At 29.1% G+C, this 19,854-nt stretch overlaps 1 protein-coding gene across 3 annotated transcripts in view; it reads right to left on the bottom strand.

The window, feature by feature from the left end:
* Positions 1-19,854, bottom strand: part of LOC107452083 (uncharacterized) — a 49,929-nt gene that overhangs the window by 12,198 nt on the left and 17,877 nt on the right. The window contains exon 1 of one of the 3 annotated variants that reach the window (XM_021146142.4): positions 4,961-5,377. The exons of the other annotated variants lie outside the window; for them this stretch is intronic. Within the exon in view, the coding sequence (XP_021001801.2) occupies positions 4,961-5,032 (72 nt within the window). The 5' untranslated portion in view covers positions 5,033-5,377. Of the gene's footprint in view, positions 1-4,960; positions 5,378-19,854 lie in introns of those variants that run through there. 3 annotated transcript variants of the gene reach the window in all.

Raw genomic sequence — 19,854 nt, 5'->3', positions numbered from 1 at the left:
CATCCGGTTGTAAAGCACTGAAGGAATATTAATTTTAAACATAGGGATTAGAAAAAACAAACAAATAATGCCAAGTAAGAGCTTCAGTCCTTCCTTTATCTTTCTTTTCTTCTTGCTCTTACATTTATTGCTGAGTCATTTTAAGGAGATAGTTGACGTTTTCGTAGTGTTGCCATCGTCATAAACTATAAATGTTTGTCGTTTTATATTTCATTAGGGATTTAACGAAGAAGTCCTAAGCTGTCTGAATTTGAAACGCTTGAGTTTTTAACATAATTTATTACATTAAGCAGGAGAGTTTAAGCATTTACTATAAGTACTTTTTTTTAAATTATGCTCTTAAATAGTACCGTAGTTTTTGAAGAGTACACGTGGAAAAAAAAATTCTGGTAAAATTACCGTATTGTATGGTAATAACATTTCTGGTAAAAAAAAAACATAATTCTGATTAATAAAACAGTATTTAAACCATTTATTTTGTAATTTATCCTTTTATAATGCAAGTTCACCGGAAATGGCCAAGCATCGGGCCCCATTTTTAGGGCTTTTTTTAATAGCCAAGGTAGGAATGTCATGTAATTTTGACCCTGGTCAGAAGACGAGAACAGAGACTGAGCTGGTTTCCCTCCGTCAGATTTAACGTGCGCCTTGCTAATAAACGCGTCGGTTGTTTTGTCAATTGCCAGGAAAGAGCACACAACCCTTAGCTTTCCAACTAGCTGTGAGAGTATGAGTACTTTAAAATATCACCACCAGAATTTATTTAATTAAAATCAACATAGCGTACACCAAAGTTCGATCCACCTGGCAGACTTAATCGTAATTGCGTAAACGTAAATGCGTTAAATATGAATGACTAAGCTATTGCTTAAACTATTACCATGTCTGTAAAGTTCGCAACAGAAAAAATAGATCTAGGTACTAAGTTGTTAATGAAAATGTCACATCATTCCCCGTCGTACTGAAATATGTTTCGAGCTGTACCATTTGTTGAAGAACTATTGATTATTATTGATTAAATGAAAATTTCAAAAATAATTTATTTTGTCAAAATTAAATATGAGGATATAAACTTTATGCTTCCGGTTATTCATATCAACATTTTTATTTTTTCAATTTTTATATAACTTTAGAGGAAAAAATTGCAAATAAAGGTGTACATATAAATACAAAATCATTCTATATCATATCCCAAAATGTCACTAAAAGTATTAGAATTTACTTTTAAAGTTAGATTTATTATACAGAGCTATTGTTATTAGGATTGTTATTATACATTGAGACATTACTTTACATATATTACAATACAGAGAGATTGTTATTATACAATGCTAGATTCACTATTGGTTTAAAAAATAGCAGCATTTGTTTCGATGATGGTGCAAATAATGACAGACTGATATGTGTTAGAAAACATTGTGAGAGGAAAGTCATTAAATCCAACATATAAATAACCTCAAATTATATTTACGAGAGAAAAATGAAAACGTAAGCAATTTTTTTATAAATCCTAATATACGATGGTTTTAAAAGTTGAATTACTTGTAAAATTATAGAAAATTGTTCTTTGGTCGGATGAAACTGAATAGTGTTTTTAATAGCTATTGAAATATTGGGTTGAATAATTTAATAAAGTTTGATTGATTGCAAATGTTTAAATGGGCTTAATGCATATCGCTTACAATCACTTCATTGATGGTTCATTATTCCGAGGCGAACATTTCGCCGACAGCTCATTTCACCCACACAATTATTTCACAGACATAATTATTTCACCGACACGATCATTTCACCACCATGATCAGGGCCCGATAAAGAGAAGCTAAGGCCCTGAGCTGGACAGAATACTGATTAAGAAGGTCAAAACATTTTCCCAAACAATAAAATTTATATCATTCTCATTTTAATCAAAATTTCACTATAGTACACCTATGGGCGTTGTTAAGTTTAAACTATACGCATCACGCTGCACCAATCAGATCTTAAATTTGTCGAATAAGCCCCCTGCAATTGAGAAATTGCGTTTATCCATTCGATGCATATTTTACCAAGCACAAAGGGTTTTTTTTTAATCTATTTTTTTATAACCGTTGTTGAACAGCCGGCCCAGTTTTGAATTTACGACAACCAATGTTCAACTCCATAGTCTTAACATTTTGAATAGAATCCAGAAGATAAGGGAACTTTTGGATCAATTTTTGGGACAAACTTGCCTTCGTGGAGGACTTTCTGATGGAACTAATCCGCATTTGCGTCACATGGAGAGGAAAACTTCGAAAACCTCCCAAGTTAAGCTCGACGGCAAGGGGAGAGGCTAGCTCGACGACACAAACAAACGATCCATCCGTCTACCACGGAGGATATTTTACGTCAGCACTATGGTCGGTGCGAGCCGGGTGCGGAATTCGTATAAACCAGTCATCGGTGGGATTCGAACCCGTGTTGCTTCTTTGGAAGGCAAACACTCTATCCCTTGAACCACCATGACTCGAGCGCAGAAGTTATAATTTATTTTTTAACTGGTGTTGAATAGCCGGCCCAATTCTGAGTTTAAGGCAATAAATGTTCAACTCCGTAGCCTCGTAATTTTGAACCCAACCAGTAAGACAAGGTAATTCCTGGACCAAGCCCTGTGATAAACAAGCCTTCGTGGGAGACTTTTGAGGGAACTAACCGCATTTGCGTTCCATGGAGAGGAAAATCACGAAAACCTCCTAAGGTTAGCCTGACGACAAAGGGACTCCAACACACGATCCGTCTACCACTCAGGATATTTTGACGTCAGTACTGTGGTTGGTGCAAGCCGGGAGTTGAATTCGAATCGACGAGCCGGAATCGAACCTGGGTCATCAAAACTTGAGACTTGATTCTAGACAATTCTCGTATAACTCCGTAAATATTAGTCCTATCGCTTCGAAATTTGAAATTTCCAGAGCCATCGTTTAGCTGCCAAAATGGACACCTTGTATTGCCAAGATTTTTTTTCCAATGCCCACTTGGAAAGTGACCTTTCGTCATACGGACATCTGAAGGGCAGATTTGTTGGCCACTCTTTCAGGGGCACCATATTAGGTGGGCCCACGTTGCTCCCACAGTAAGGACAGATGGTACAGAGAATGAAAGAAATTAGGCAAATTTAGGCTATGAATTTAGCGGAGACATTATGTGTTATTTTCTCTCTTAATTACGTTTGAATTACGCGACTTTCTTGCACATTTTATTATTAAGCAATTTACTTAGTGTCCGTCTGAGATATTTAGCATCATACAAGAATATTCACAAAATTACAGACATGTTTACAAATTCGTAACAATATATAATGAACTGCACTTGGTGCATCGGGTAAATGCAACCTTACATTTTGATCGACAAAAGCATTGTTGCTACTTTTTCAAACTATAAAAGCTAAGACTTAGAGTGAAAATTAGATATTGTAAAAATTTTTGGAATCAGCAAGGCACAATTTTGAATAAAGTGTAAAGTTTAAATCGTAAAAACCTTAAATTTAAATCTTTAAAATATTTATTTTTTTGTGCCCCCTAAAGATTAGGGGTCCTGGGAAAGTACCTTTCTGCCTATACTATGATCAGGCCCTGGCCATAATCAGTTCAATTTTGACTTATATTTCTGCTTAAATCTAACTTCAGCTAATCTATTTGTTGTTTCCATTTATTTAATTTTTTATTTCTTGATTTCGTTAATAATTATTCGTCGTTTTGTAAATTATTGTTTATTCAGTTAAGCCCAGGATTCAGACGTCAAAGGTATTGTTTAGATTGTAGTCGATATTTAAGAGCAAATTCCTAAATTGATAAAATTAATAAATTCTAAAGATATGGTAAAGAATGATCTTGAAAATTTCAACAAACTAATAGCAAATAATTGTTTCACTGTAAATATTTAATAAAATAGAATAAAGGAAAAAACTTTTTTTTTTATTCCAACTAATAAATAGAGAATTGATTTTAAATTGCTCGTTAATACGATCTCGCGATTCTAAATTGCAAAAGTAAAAACAATTTGTGAGAACTGGATGATAAAAATAAAAATACATTCTTAGAAAACTAATAGGAGAAAATAAAAATACTTAGTAAAGCCTGATTGATATACAGAGAAAAAATTCTGGTAAAATTATTGAACTGCATGGTAACGACATTTCTGGTAAGAAAAAGAAAACTATAATTCTGGTTAATGAAACCATAATATATGGTATTTAAACCATTCATTTGGTATAATTTTTCTATTCATAAGGTAACGGTTTACCGAACAGTAAAATTACCATATTTGACCTTATTTACCAAATTTTATCAAATTATAAAACTATATTTTACTATTAATTTTACCAAAATCATTACCAGAGGGCTTTTGTAAAAATTTTTAGGGTTTTCATAAGGCAAAAAACACGGTAAATTTTACCATACTTTGGTAGTTTTGACCATATTGTTTTTCTCAGTGTAGAAATAAGGACAATTTATGAAGATTTTATGATCGAACCAAAAATAATCCATAAAGACTATATGATAGAAATAAAAACAACTTGTGCAGATAAAAAGTAAAAAAGGCTTGAGAAGGATAGAAAAAAATGATAGATAAAAATTCATTTTTGAAATAGGAGAATAATGATGATAAAAACAATTTGTATTTCTTAGACGGAGGGGGATAAATTTAGCGAAATGATAATAAAAAACAACACGACAATTTTATATCAGTACAAATAAAAAAAGTCACAAAATACCAACAACAGAAACAACCGTCATTATAATGGTTAAATTTAAATTTAATTATAAAAAGTATTTATAAAAAGTATTTATAAATCATTAAAAGTATTTTTACGATAAAAATCTGCCAACTCGAAGCTATGTAGCTAACCAGAGTTATTCTCATTATTTTTTAACTACAAATTAATCTTTTAATTAGAATTTAATTACTTTTGCATAAAACTTTAAGAACAGCAACTTACCATGTAAGAAGAATCAGAATTATCTACTGTTGACTTAGAAAACATGGGATAAATTATTTTTAACGATTCCATCTAAAAGAGTAGGATCAACCTCATAACACAACTACTCGTACTATTTCTTCTTCAGTAAATGTCACAGAATTGTTTTAGTACAGCTGTTTGCGTATCGAAATAAAATGCTAAAGTAATCTTATAATCCGCTACTAAAGATACAAAGGATTATTTATCTTTTAATTTATAGCTTTGTCAAAAAGAAAGGCAACTTGCGCAATGTTTCTAGCATATTTCATAGGAAATTCAAAATCGCAATTCATTTAAAAAATTGTAAATAATACTTTTTGAGGATTTTATCTACTTTGTTTGTTGGGAGAAAGTTAAATAAAAATAATTAACGTGTTCCGACTCGCTTTTGAGTTCATTTTTTTCTTGTGAGAAATGTCTGGTTTTATGTCTAGAATTTGAAAGCCGTAGTCGGCAAAAAAAAATTTTTATTTTATGAAAAAGGTTTCTCTTTAACCTCCATTTTCGTTAATGTACGAAAAGCTGAACAAACAAAATTATTTTCTCCTTCTGCTAGAAAAAAACAAACAATAGTTTTCAAAATATTCATTTTATATTTATTTATTTTTTCTTTTTAGTTTTGTGCATGTTATATTGAGGTACTTTTCGGTTAGCCGAGCGCAAGCGAAAAGTCCCCAAAAATGTAGACCGTCATCAATTTTTTTAAATTCATTTTTTTAAACATATGACATTTTTTGTTCTATTACCGTTTGTTCTATTACCAATTCTGAGTTAACGACTATCAATGTTCCACACCATAGCCTTGCAATTTAGAACTCCAGGATCAAGGGCTGGGCGACTAACAAGACTTCGTGCAGGTATTTTTGGAACTAATCCGAATTTATTTTCCATGGGGAAGAAAACCAAGAAAATCTCTCATGGTTGATTCTAGCTCACTTTCCGTTTACCATGAGGATATTTTACGTCAGTACTGTGGCCGGTGCGAGCTAGCTGGGAGCAGAATTCGTACCAACCAGCCACCGCTGGCATTCGAACCTGAGGCACACCATTAGGAGGCGCACACTCATTCCCCTCAGCCACTGTGGCTCTTATGATTTTATTTTATTTTATAACTGGCGAACAGTCGTTCCAATTCTGTGTTTATGACCATCAATGTTCAACTCCGTAGCCTTGTTATATTGAATACAAATCAGAATACAAGGGGACTCGTGTATCAGGCATTGGAACAAATAGCCTTCGTGAAGGACGTTACAATGGAACTAAACCGAATTTACGTTCTATGGAGACGAAAGAACCTCGAAAATCTCTCACGGTTAGCATGACGGCGAGGGAACTCGTGATCCGTTTACTATTGAGGATATGTTGCGTCAACACTGTGGTCAATGCGGGCCAGTAATGGAATGCTCGCCATGCCGAAGAAATAGTTGAATTTCTCTGCGCAAAAAAAAAAAAAAAAAAAAAAGAAAATGAAATAAGACTAATTTTTTTTTTATAGGAAACTTTAGATAAATCTTACAGCGAGCCGCGATGGCACAGGGGATAGAGTGTTTGCCTTCCAATGAGGTGAACCGGGTTTCGATCCCGGCGATGGCTGGTGGATACGAATTCCGCATCCGGCTTGCACCGACCACAGTGCTGACGTGAAATATCCTCGGTGGTAGACGGATCTTGGGTTAGAATCCGTCAGGCTAACCGTGGGAGGTTCTCGTGGTCTGCCTCTCCATGTAACGCAAATGCGGGTTAGCTCCAGCAAAAAGTCCTCCACGAAGGCAAATATCTCCCAATACTTGATCCAGGAGTTCCCTTGTCTTCTGGATTGGGTTCAAAATGTCAAGGCTACGGAGTTGAACATTAGTAGTCGTAAACCCAAAAATTGGGTTGGTTGTTCGACGACGGTTATAAAAATATAAAATAAAAATAAATCTTAATTTGGAGAAATTGGTAAGATCATTATCTATTTTTTTTTCTTCAACATAAATCAGCCTGCATTTGCAACTTACGCGCATCATTAACATTAATTGATACATAGTTTGCAGAAAAGATGAATAATTATTAAATTATCAGCTGATAATTTAATAACAATCATTCATCTTAATTACAACTTTACGGGTAAAAGTTGTTGTACGATTTAAAACCACTAATATACATTATAAAAAAGAAGAAATGCCCTAAACACATTTGGCAATAAATTTCTAAAAGATCTTTTTCCCTTTAATAATATTCATTTGATTGTTCTATTCTTCAATAAAATAAATGAGATGACAAGATGGCTTGAGTTGGTTTTCAAGATGATAAAACGATCTCCATATTTCCTCTAGAAACTGAATTAGCTTTTTATTCATTATTTTTCAGATTGATATTCCTTTATTAGAAATGCTTTACTTTATATGAATAAGTTATGATATTATCAATATAATAAATGCCACTAATCAATGTAATATAATTTTTTGCCAGTTCCAGTATTCGTGTAACATCTCACATAAGTAAATTGTCATAATCGACACTCAATAAAATATATTTTTAAACATTCAAAAATGTATTCAAAAACATTAATTTTTGGCAAATTTATCATTATGTTAAGGTCACAACCGATATCAAAAATTTTAAAACGAAAATATAATTTTAGTTAGAAGTGAATCGAAAAATTTGGAAGAAGTTGGTTAATTCAATTTAGGAGCCTTTTCAACACAACTCAGATATTTTAACCTATATTGATTAAGTAAATTTATTAACTAACCTTTCAGCTCGTCAAATTTTTACTCTGTATATGCATTCCTGCGAAATACAGAGCTGCTCCTATAGTATTTTTTTGCGAGATGTTTAACAGGTAATAATTCTATAGCTTATTATCTAAAGTTAAATTTTTTATTCCATTTTAATTTTTATTTTTATTTAACAATTAGAACACTAGAAAAAGCAAGAAATAAAACAGCAACAGTACTGATTTTAGGAATTACTACAGATTATAAAAACGATGCCAAATCCCTCTTGATTTTAGAGCAAGCTACGACAAAGTCATCTGGTTCAAGGGTCATTATAAAATGTAAAATAAATCTATTTATTTCTAAATAAAATGAGCAACTTAAAAAACACTACAATTTGTCAATATAAATCAACTCTTATCTACTTATTCCTTTTCGAATTTTTTTTTAAACGTATGTTATACATATTTGAATAAAATAAAAGTCTCGAAAATCAATCAAAGTCAGTCGCCTTGCGCGCAAGAAAGAGAAAGAAGCTTCACTTGGCGAAACGCGATGGCTTTGAAAGGGCCAAAATGATGTATGATTTAGAAAGACGCCGTCCGTCTAATCGAAAAGTAGTACATAATTTGTTTATATCAGAAAGTGGTCGGAATTTCGATTGAAGGCGAATGAATTCTGTTCAGCAATAAAACGACAAATCGTGTTTTTAGTAACTAGAAAATAATTTTAAGCGTGTATTAATCGTCTAGATTAAAGCTCCAGATAAAATTTAAGCACACTATCTACCCAGAAAGGGATCGGAATTTTGATAGACGATGAATGAGTTCTAATCGGCAATTAAATGACCATAAATTCTACTTGTAGCGTTCTGAAAACGAATAAAACTTGCAGGGGTCTTCAAGTATGAATCTCTATGCAAGAGCTCTAGCTAGTCCAAAAGTTGTCAAAATTCCGTTTGCAAGATTTCGCCATCAAGACACGAAAAATGTCGTAAATAAAAATGTCGTAAGAATTGGCGAGACGCGTTTTATTTTTTTAAAAAAATTAACGTTACGTGACATAGACGTTTTGTTAACATTCGAACATGTAATTCATTTTCTGAATCTTATTCAGTATATTTTACATAAAAAAAAAATTCAAAAAATATTCGTTGAATTATTTGATCTTTTCAGTGGCGAGAAGAAAAGGGCAAGAAGATCACATTCCCAGACATCAAGGAATTCAGCTAAAGGGGCATTTTATCGACAACAATACAATTACATTATGATAAAAATGAAAATTTTACCACTACGAGAAATTGTAATTTTGTCTTATTTTCTACAAACAGCGAAAATGTAAACAAAATAAATTTCAAATATATAAGTCAAGCAAATTAGAAATGTAAATCGTTTGTTTTACGATTCATTGTAAATTATAAAACAATCAATCAGCAATGAAGAAAATCAATCAATTCATAAGCTAAGTAGTTAGGAAAGGGGAATACGAGCACAGGGATTTCGGGGATTTCAGGGATTCCGGGGATTTTCGGGGAATACGAGCACAGGGATTTCGGGGATTCCGCTGGAGTACTCTTAACGGGGGTTGGGGTGATCAATCAAATGTGACAGCTACTATAGTTGAGGGTGTTTTTTTTATTTTTAATTTTGTAATTAAATCTTTTTAATTATTACTTTTTATTTAATTTTTAGACTATTACTTCTTAATTTAATTCTTAATTATTACTTTTTATTTAATTTTTTAATTATTACTTTTTCATCATTTTTTTTAAATCTTTATTTTTAAATTTTTTTTTTTTTAAATCAGTTTTTTTTAATTAATTTTTTAGATTTTGTAATTATTTTTCTAATCTTTATTTTATAATTAAATCTCTTTAAATTATAACTTTTCATTTAATTTTTTAGTTATTATTTTTCATTTAATTTTTTATTATTTCTTTTTAATTTATCTTTAATTATTATTTTTTATCATTTTTTTAAAATCTTTATTTTTAAACTATTTTTTAATCAGTTTTTAATAAATTTTTTGGATTTTGTAAATATTTTTTTATCTTTATTTTTTAAATCAGTTTTTTTTTTTCTTTCCAATGCGAGTGATATTTGAAAAAGGGCACAAAAATGAAACCCGATGTCATATAATCAGGATTGAACATGAATGAGGCTTTATTAATAATCAGTCTGTAAGATGAAACATGAAAGTAATCTTTCAAACTTGAAAGCAATTTTGCAAGATAAGACATGCTTTCGTAGGGTGGTCTAGAAAGACGAAGTAGCACATTGAAATGTTTCGTTCACTTCTTGTTCGGTCTTGTTTCATTAGATCTTTCTCGAATGTTCCATGGGGGTGGAGTCAGAAAATCATGTCGTCATTTTCTGTCAATCAGAATAAATTTAACTGAACTAAAATAATGATGTCATTTTTAACCAATCAGAACAAGCATTACATAGCCACTCGCAATGCATTCTGGGTTGTCGACTACAGTAAAAAATCTGATGCATTTGCCTTGTAAGTTAACATGTTTATATAAGAAAGTTACGAATGATGAAATTGTACGTGAAGAAAAGTGTTTTAAAACTAAAAACACGCCAGTTTTATTATCAACTGATTTACAAGAGTTCTATTCAAATATTGTGAGCAAACTCTTAACAGAAGCTGAAGATTTTGTAAAAAAGGACTCTGGTTAGACTTTGGATAAAATTATTGCATTCGAGATTCGTGTGAGTAAGTACAATCCTTTGCGAGGTTCAAGATTTATTCCACTACCTCGTGGTATTTTTGAGAGAAAGGCAGTTGTAAATGTTACAAATAATGACAATGAATGTTTTAAGTGGTCAGTTCTCTCTGCTCTTCATCCTGCACAGAGGAATCCAAACAGAGAATCCAATTACGCATCATTTGCTGATACATTGAATTTCTCGAATATACCGTTTCCCGTTAAGCTTCAAGATGTGCGAAAATTTGAGAAGATAAATAGTCTCGCAATAAATGTGTATGGATTGACTGAAAAAAATGATGTTTTCCCTTTAGTTATTACTGAAGAGGAAAAATCTCAGCACATCGATCTCCTATATTTGAAAACTGAAACTGATTCACACTACAGCTGGATAAAAAACCTTTCCAGTATTCGCGAAAGCATCCAAAGAAATTTATTTGCCGAAGGTGCTTACAATTTTTTACGACCGATGAAATTCTTCAGCGGTATAAAATAAGTTGTAATCAACATGAAGTTGTACGAGTTAAAATGCCTACAGATAAATGGCTCAGCTTCAAAAACGTCAAGCATACTCAGTCGGTACCTTTCGTTATTTATGCGGACTTTGAATGTTTGACAAAACCTATTGACTCTTGTGAACCCAATCCAGATGTATCATATACAGAAATGTACCAGAAACATGAGCCCATTAGTTTCTGTTATTACGTTTGTTATATGGATGGATTTTACAAACCGCCTTTTGTTGATCGTGGTAGTGATGCAGCGAAAATTTTCATGGAAAAAATACGAGGTGAAGCTGAAGAAATTTAAAATTCGTACTAGAATCCAAAGCCAATGCTACCATTAACCATGGAACACTTCGTTCGGATTTACGGCTATCAATGTAGTCTTGTCATTTTTGAACCCAGAAGACAAGGGAACTCCTAGATCTTGAGACAATACATGTCTTCGAAGAGGACTTTGTGAGTACCCATGTTATATGAGGTGGAAAACCACGAAAACCTCCTACACTTTGTGCGACGACAAACTTGGGGACTTGGCTTCGTTAAATGCTTCATCATTTTGAAAAATACTAACATAAATAGTAGACACGAGAATTCGTTATTCATGTGAGAATTCGTATAGTATAATGTCATCCGCTTTTAATGAAGGAGACTATTACGTAATTGATTAATCCATAAATTACTTTATCTAATACATAATTTATAACATAATTAATTAATCTGTGATATAATTAATCTATTACGCAATCACACTAATGAGGAAAAATGAATATGATATTAGCAATGAGTGGTTGTTAGTTAAAAACTGGACTGATGCCTTTGGTTTCACCTAATTTTTAGTTTTGCTATTTTGCAAGAGCTTCAACACGCATTAATATAGATATTTAAGAAACATAAATTTTATTAATTTTCTATAAAATCATTTATAAAAGAAAAAATATTATCGAATTAAAAACTAATATATAACAATATATCTATGGTGTTTATTCAATCATATTTTTAAATACAATAAGAAAACTTGCTTCATCTTTAAACTAATAATTTTATCAACTAATATAATTTAATTATTATATTAAAATATAAAAGTACTTATTTTTTAATCTCATGAAAAAATATTGAATTCATTTTATTTTCTATTAGAAAATGAATAATGACATATTTACATAATAGAATCAATTATATATTAAATTTCCTTAAAATTACAAATGAATTAATTTAAGTCTAAAAAACATATAAAGGGAATTTTTACAGCTATAAATTCATTTATATTCAAAACATATTCCTTTTATTATTTAATATTATAATAATGCAAATAACTTACTTTATTTTGAAAATACGAGTAAATTCAAAAGTATATAACCTTTAACGGACACTGATTACAGAACTTGGGAGAGTCAAGTTATCTATTTTCTCACAAAATTTTACAACGATAATTTCCGTCCAGGACGTTTGGGGTTTATCCACGCCTTATCAATTACTCATAAAGTCTTAGTGGTTCATACTTATAGTGGTTCATACTTATTATAGAACATGGGAATATAACTATTTCTCAGAAAATTCAATTCAATTACCACCGCATTTAGATGTAAATAAAAAAATTTATAGTAAAAATAAAATTGTTAAGAAACTTATGATGCATGCTCGCAGAAGTGTTTGGGTGAAACTTTGAATAAAATTTTATTTACTTTATTGAAATATATTTTGTCTTTTTTTATCATTTTCACAGGTGAAAAAGTTTATATTATCAAGAAAAATTACACCCTTTAATAATTAATGCAAAAAGTTTCAGAAAAATATATAGAATTTTCTGAAAAACTAGAAAATTATTACAAAAATTTGAAATATATTTTTGAAGAACTTGAAAATTATTAATATTATGAATTATTTCTTGAAAAACTGGAAAATTATTTTCTCAAAAGAGAAAATTTTTTGCAAGAACATAAATATTTTTTTAAAAGATAGAAAATTTTTTTATAAAAATAAAAATATTTTCTGAAATATTAGAAAGTTTCCCTCAATAATAAAAATATTTTCCGAAAAAGTAGAAAATTTTGTTAAAAAGTTTGAAATATTTTTGCAAAACTAGCAAATTTTTAACAAAAAATAAAAATATTTTTTTAAAAGAGAAAATTTTTTGTGAAAACATAAATATTTTCTTAAAAGATAGAAAATTTTGTTAAAAGGTTTGAAATATTTTTATAAAATCAGCAAATTTTTAACAAAAAGTAAAAATATTTTCTTAAAAATAAAATTTTTTTGTTAAAACATGCATATTTTCTGATAAAATTGAAAATTTTGTTAAAAAGTTTGAAATATTTTTACAAAACTGGAAAATTTTTAACAAAAAATTAAAATATTCTCTTAAAAGAGAAATTTTTTTGTAAAAACATAAATATTTTCTTAAAAAATAGAAAATTTTGTTAAAAATTTTTAAATATTTTTATAAAATCAGTAAATTTTTAACAAGAAGTAAAAATATTTTCTTAAAAGAGAAAATTTTTTGTTAAAACATAAATATTTTCTAAAAAAATAGCACTTTTCTTTATGAATACTTAATACTGCTTTTTTGGTTGCTATTTTGTTTGGAAGAGGTAGGCAACTGCTTGCTCTCAAAAGATTATATGTTGCTGCAAACATCTCACGGAAATGACCAGTAGTAGTTTCCACTTCTCCATCAACGCTTGTACGAATAAAATTTACTTTCCATATCACATACCATTTGATAGATAGATTTTCCATTAAATCACTTTCAATTATCTGTTTTAAGTTTTGGATGCGTTTCATCAAAGAATATAAGTAAATCTCATGATGCTACCTCACTAGGAATAAGAGTCTCTTTCTTGAACACTTCCAATGCATTTTCACAATTCTTTTTCATCTTTTTATTGTTATTTGTGGAATGATCTATCATCCTTTTTCTGGAACAAGACTGTGCGTGAATGGATCGGATATGATTGTGTAAATCAGATTTTAACTTAAAAGATTCACTACACAAATTAAATTTATGCGAAACTAAATGAGTCAGTAAATGTCTCTTTAAATTATCATTTCGAAAAAAGGTCTTTTTACATTCTTCACATTCAAAAGTTTCTCGATTTTTCATGAGTTTTTAAATGTCTATTCAAGTTACACTTTCGATTAAACACCTTATCACATAAACGCCATTTAAAGTCTTTTTTCATTAGAGTGAATTTTCAAATGTTGAACCATATTCTTTGTATGCGTGAGTATTTTTCCACATATTTCACATATCTACAAAGTAAAATAAACGCTTCAAATTAAAGTAAAATAAATCCTCGAAACGTAAATATTCAACAAGTAATTTAAAGTTCTACAAAATTTAACTAGTGAAATTTCAAAAATAAAATTTGCTACTTTTAACAAAAAGTAAAAATATTTTTCTTAAAAGAGAAAATTTTTTTTGTAAAAACTTAAATATTTTCTTAAAAAATAGAAAATTTTTAACGAAAATGAAAATATTTTTACGAAGAAAAATTTTTTTACTTTTTGTTAAAAGTAGCAAATTTTATTTTTGAAATTTCACTAGTTAAATTTTGTAGAACTTTAAATTACTTGTTGAATATTTACGTTTCGAGGATTTATTTTACTTTAATTTGGAGCGTTTATTTTACTTTGTAGATATGTGAAATATGTGGAAAAATACTCACGCATACAAAGAATATGGTTCAACATTTGAAAATTCACTCTAATGAAAAAAGACTTTAAATGGCGTTTATGTGATAAGGTGTTTAATCGAAAGTGTAACTTGAATAGACATTTAAAAACTCATGAAAAATCGAGAAACTTTTGAATGTGAAGAATGTAAAAAGACCTTTTTTCGAAATGATAATTTAAAGAGACATTTACTGACTCATTTAGTTTCGCATAAATTTAATTTGTGTAGTGAATCTTTTAAGTTAAAATCTGATTTACACAATCATATCCGATCCATTCACGCACAGTCTTGTTCCAGAAAAAGGATGATAGATCATTCCACAAATAACAATAAAAAGATGAAAAAGAATTGTGAAAATGCATTGGAAGTGTTCAAGAAAGAGACTCTTATTCCTAGTGAGGTAGCATCATGAGATTTACTTATATTCTTTGATGAAACGCATCCAAAACTTAAAACAGATAATTGAAAGTGATTTAATGGAAAATCTATCTATCAAATGGTATGTGATATGGAAAGTAAATTTTATTCGTACAAGCGTTGATGGAGAAGTGGAAACTACTACTGGTCATTTCCGTGAGATGTTTGCAGCAACATATAATCTTTTGAGAGCAAGCAGTTGCCTACCTCTTCCAAACAAAATAGCAACCAAAAAAGCAGTATTAAGTATTCATAAAGAAAAGTGCTATTTTTTTAGAAAATATTTATGTTTTAACAAAAAATTTTCTCTTTTAAGAAAATATTTTTACTTCTTGTTAAAAATTTACTGATTTTATAAAAATATTTAAAAATTTTTAACAAAATTTTCTATTTTTTAAGAAAATATTTATGTTTTTACAAAAAAATTTCTCTTTTAAGAGAATATTTTAATTTTTTGTTAAAAATTTTCCAGTTTTGTAAAAATATTTCAAACTTTTTAACAAAATTTTCAATTTTATCAGAAAATATGCATGTTTTAACAAAAAAATTTTATTTTTAAGAAAATATTTTTACTTTTTGTTAAAAATTTGCTGATTTTATAAAAATATTTCAAACCTTTTAACAAAATTTTCTATCTTTTAAGAAAATATTTATGTTTTCACAAAAAATTTTCTCTTTTAAAAAAATATTTTTATTTTTTGTTAAAAATTTGCTAGTTTTGCAAAAATATTTCAAACTTTTTAACAAAATTTTCTACTTTTTCGGAAAATATTTTTATTATTGAGGGAAACTTTCTAATATTTCAGAAAATATTTTTATTTTTATAAAAAAATTTTCTATCTTTTAAAAAAATATTTATGTTCTTGCAAAAAATTTTCTCTTTTGAGAAAATAATTTTCCAGTTTTTCAAGAAATAATTCATAATATTAATAATTTTCAAGTTCTTCAAAAATATATTTCAAATTTTTGTAATAATTTTCTAGTTTTTCAGAAAATTCTATATATTTTTCTGAAACTTTTTGCATTAATTATTAAAGGGTGTAATTTTTCTTGATAATATAAACTTTTTCACCTGTGAAAATGATAAAAAAAGACAAAATATATTTCAATAAAGTAAATAAAATTTTATTCAAAGTTTCACCCAAACACTTCTGCGAGCATGCATCATAAGTTTCTTAACAATTTTATTTTTACTATAAATTTTTTTATTTACATCTAAATGCGGTGGTAATTGAATTGAATTTTCTGAGAAATAGTTATATTCCCATGTTCTATAATAAGTATGAACCACTATAAGTATGAACCACTAAGACTTTATGAGTAATTGATAAGGCGTGGATAAACCCCAAACGTCCTGGACGGAAATTATCGTTGTAAAATTTTGTGAGAAAATAGATAACTTGACTCTCCCAAGTTCTGTAATCAGTGTCCGTTAAAGGTTATATACTTTTGAATTTACTCGTATTTTCAAAATAAAGTAAGTTATTTGCATTATTATAATATTAAATAATAAAAGGAATATGTTTTGAATATAAATGAATTTATAGCTGTAAAAATTCCCTTTATATGTTTTTTAGACTTAAATTAATTCATTTGTAATTTTAAGGAAATTTAATATATAATTGATTCTATTATGTAAATATGTCATTATTCATTTTCTAATAGAAAATAAAATGAATTCAATATTTTTTCATGAGATTAAAAAATAAGTACTTTTATATTTTAATATAATAATTAAATTATATTAGTTGATAAAATTATTAGTTTAAAGATGAAGCAAGTTTTCTTATTGTATTTAAAAATATGATTGAATAAACACCATAGATATATTGTTATATATTAGTTTTTAATTCGATAATATTTTTTCTTTTATAAATGATTTTATAGAAAATTAATAAAATTTATGTTTCTTAAATATCTATATTAATGCGTGTTGAAGCTCTTGCAAAATAGCAAAACTAAAAATTAGGTGAAACCAAAGGCATCAGTCCAGTTTTTAACTAACAACCACTCATTGCTAATATCATATTCATTTTTCCTCATTAGTGTGATTGCGTAATAGATTAATTATATCACAGATTAATTAATTATGTTATAAATTATGTATTAGATAAAGTAATTTATGGATTAATCAATTACGTAATAGTCTCCTTCATTAAAAGCGGATGACATTATACTATACGAATTCTCACATGAATAACGAATTCTCGTGTCTACTATTTATGTTAGTATTTTTCAAAATGATGAAGCATTTAACGAAGCCAAGTCCCCAAGTTTGTCGTCGCACAAAGTGTAGGAGGTTTTCGTGGTTTTCCACCTCATATAACATGGGTACTCACAAAGTCCTCTTCGAAGACATGTATTGTCTCAAGATCTAGGAGTTCCCTTGTCTTCTGGGTTCAAAAATGACAAGACTACATTGATAGCCGTAAATCCGAACGAAGTGTTCCATGGTTAATGGTAGCATTGGCTTTGGATTCTAGTACGAATTTTAAATTTCTTCAGCTTCACCTCGTATTTTTTCCATGAAAATTTTCGCTGCATCACTACCACGATCAACAAAAGGCGGTTTGTAAAATCCATCCATATAACAAACGTAATAACAGAAACTAATGGGCTCATGTTTCTGGTACATTTCTGTATATGATACATCTGGATTGGGTTCACAAGAGTCAATAGGTTTTGTCAAACATTCAAAGTCCGCATAAATAACGAAAGGTACCGACTGAGTATGCTTGACGTTTTTGAAGCTGAGCCATTTATCTGTAGGCATTTTAACTCGTACAACTTCATGTTGATTACAACTTATTTTATACCGCTGAAGAATTTCATCGGTCGTAAAAAATTGTAAGCACCTTCGGCAAATAAATTTCTTTGGATGCTTTCGCGAATACTGGAAAGGTTTTTTATCCAGCTGTAGTGTGAATCAGTTTCAGTTTTCAAATATAGGAGATCGATGTGCTGAGATTTTTCCTCTTCAGTAATAACTAAAGGGAAAACATCATTTTTTTCAGTCAATCCATACACATTTATTGCGAGACTATTTATCTTCTCAAATTTTCGCACATCTTGAAGCTTAACGGGAAACGGTATATTCGAGAAATTCAATGTATCAGCAAATGATGCGTAATTGGATTCTCTGTTTGGATTCCTCTGTGCAGGATGAAGAGCAGAGAGAACTGACCACTTAAAACATTCATTGTCATTATTTGTAACATTTACAACTGCCTTTCTCTCAAAAATACCACGAGGTAGTGGAATAAATCTTGAACCTCGCAAAGGATTGTACTTACTCACACGAATCTCGAATGCAATAATTTTATCCAAAGTCTAACCAGAGTCCTTTTTTACAAAATCTTCAGCTTCTGTTAAGAGTTTGCTCACAATATTTGAATAGAACTCTTGTAAATCAGTTGATAATAAAACTGGCGTGTTTTTAGTTTTAAAACACTTTTCTTCACGTACAATTTCATCATTCGTAACTTTCTTATATAAACATGTTAACTTACAAGGCAAATGCATCAGATTTTTTACTGTAGTCGACAACCCAGAATGCATTGCGAGTGGCTATGTAATGCTTGTTCTGATTGGTTAAAAATGACATCATTATTTTAGTTCAGTTAAATTTATTCTGATTGACAGAAAATGACGACATGATTTTCTGACTCCACCCCCATGGAACATTCGAGAAAGATCTAATGAAACAAGACCGAACAAGAAGTGAACGAAACATTTCAATGTGCTACTTCGTCTTTCTAGACCACCCTACGAAAGCATGTCTTATCTTGCAAAATTGCTTTCAAGTTTGAAAGATTACTTTCATGTTTCATCTTACAGACTGATTATTAATAAAGCCTCATTCATGTTCAATCCTGATTATATGACATCGGGTTTCATTTTTGTGCCCTTTTTCAAATATCACTCGCATTGGAAAGAAAAAAAAAACTGATTTAAAAAATAAAGATAAAAAAATATTTACAAAATCCAAAAAATTTATTAAAAACTGATTAAAAAATAGTTTAAAAATAAAGATTTTAAAAAAATGATAAAAAATAATAATTAAAGATAAATTAAAAAGAAATAATAAAAAATTAAATGAAAAATAATAACTAAAAAATTAAATGAAAAGTTATAATTTAAAGAGATTTAATTATAAAATAAAGATTAGAAAAATAATTACAAAATCTAAAAAATTAATTAAAAAAAACTGATTTAAAAAAAAAAAAATTTAAAAATAAAGATTTAAAAAAAATGATGAAAAAGTAATAATTAAAAAATTAAATAAAAAGTAATAATTAAGAATTAAATTAAGAAGTAATAGTCTAAAAATTAAATAAAAAGTAATAATTAAAAAGATTTAATTACAAAATTAAAAATAAAAAAAACACCCTCAACTATAGTAGCTGTCACATTTGATTGATCACCCCAACCCCCGTTAAGAGTACTCCAGCGGAATCCCCGAAATCCCTGTGCTCGTATTCCCCGAAAATCCCCGGAATCCCTGAAATCCCCGAAATCCCTGTGCTCGTATTCCCCTTTCCTAACTACTAAGCTATTTTCTTTCATTTCCAATAAGCCCCTTTCATTTCCAATAATTATGGAAAGGAGTCACCTATTATCAAAAAAGGGTACTTTACAAAATAAACAGGATGCTCGCAACGCCTATAATTAATTCAGTAAAACATTAAAATCCATTACTATGTATTATTTTCATAATAAATAAGTTAAATAGGTTAACAGGTAAATATTGTATTTCAAGGAAAATATTTTATGACGAATGAATATTTTATTGAATATGGACTAATAGCGACTGAAGGTTAAATGAATATTTTATTTTCAAACAAATTTAATAATGAAGTTTT

Source organism: Parasteatoda tepidariorum, chromosome 1 (assembly GCF_982258835.1).
Source record: "Parasteatoda tepidariorum strain Cologne lab strain chromosome 1, Ptep-v5.0, whole genome shotgun sequence".
Lineage (NCBI taxonomy): Eukaryota > Metazoa > Arthropoda > Arachnida > Araneae > Theridiidae > Parasteatoda > Parasteatoda tepidariorum.
Note: the sequence above shows the minus strand (reverse complement) of the source record. Positions and strands in the feature narration are given on the sequence as shown.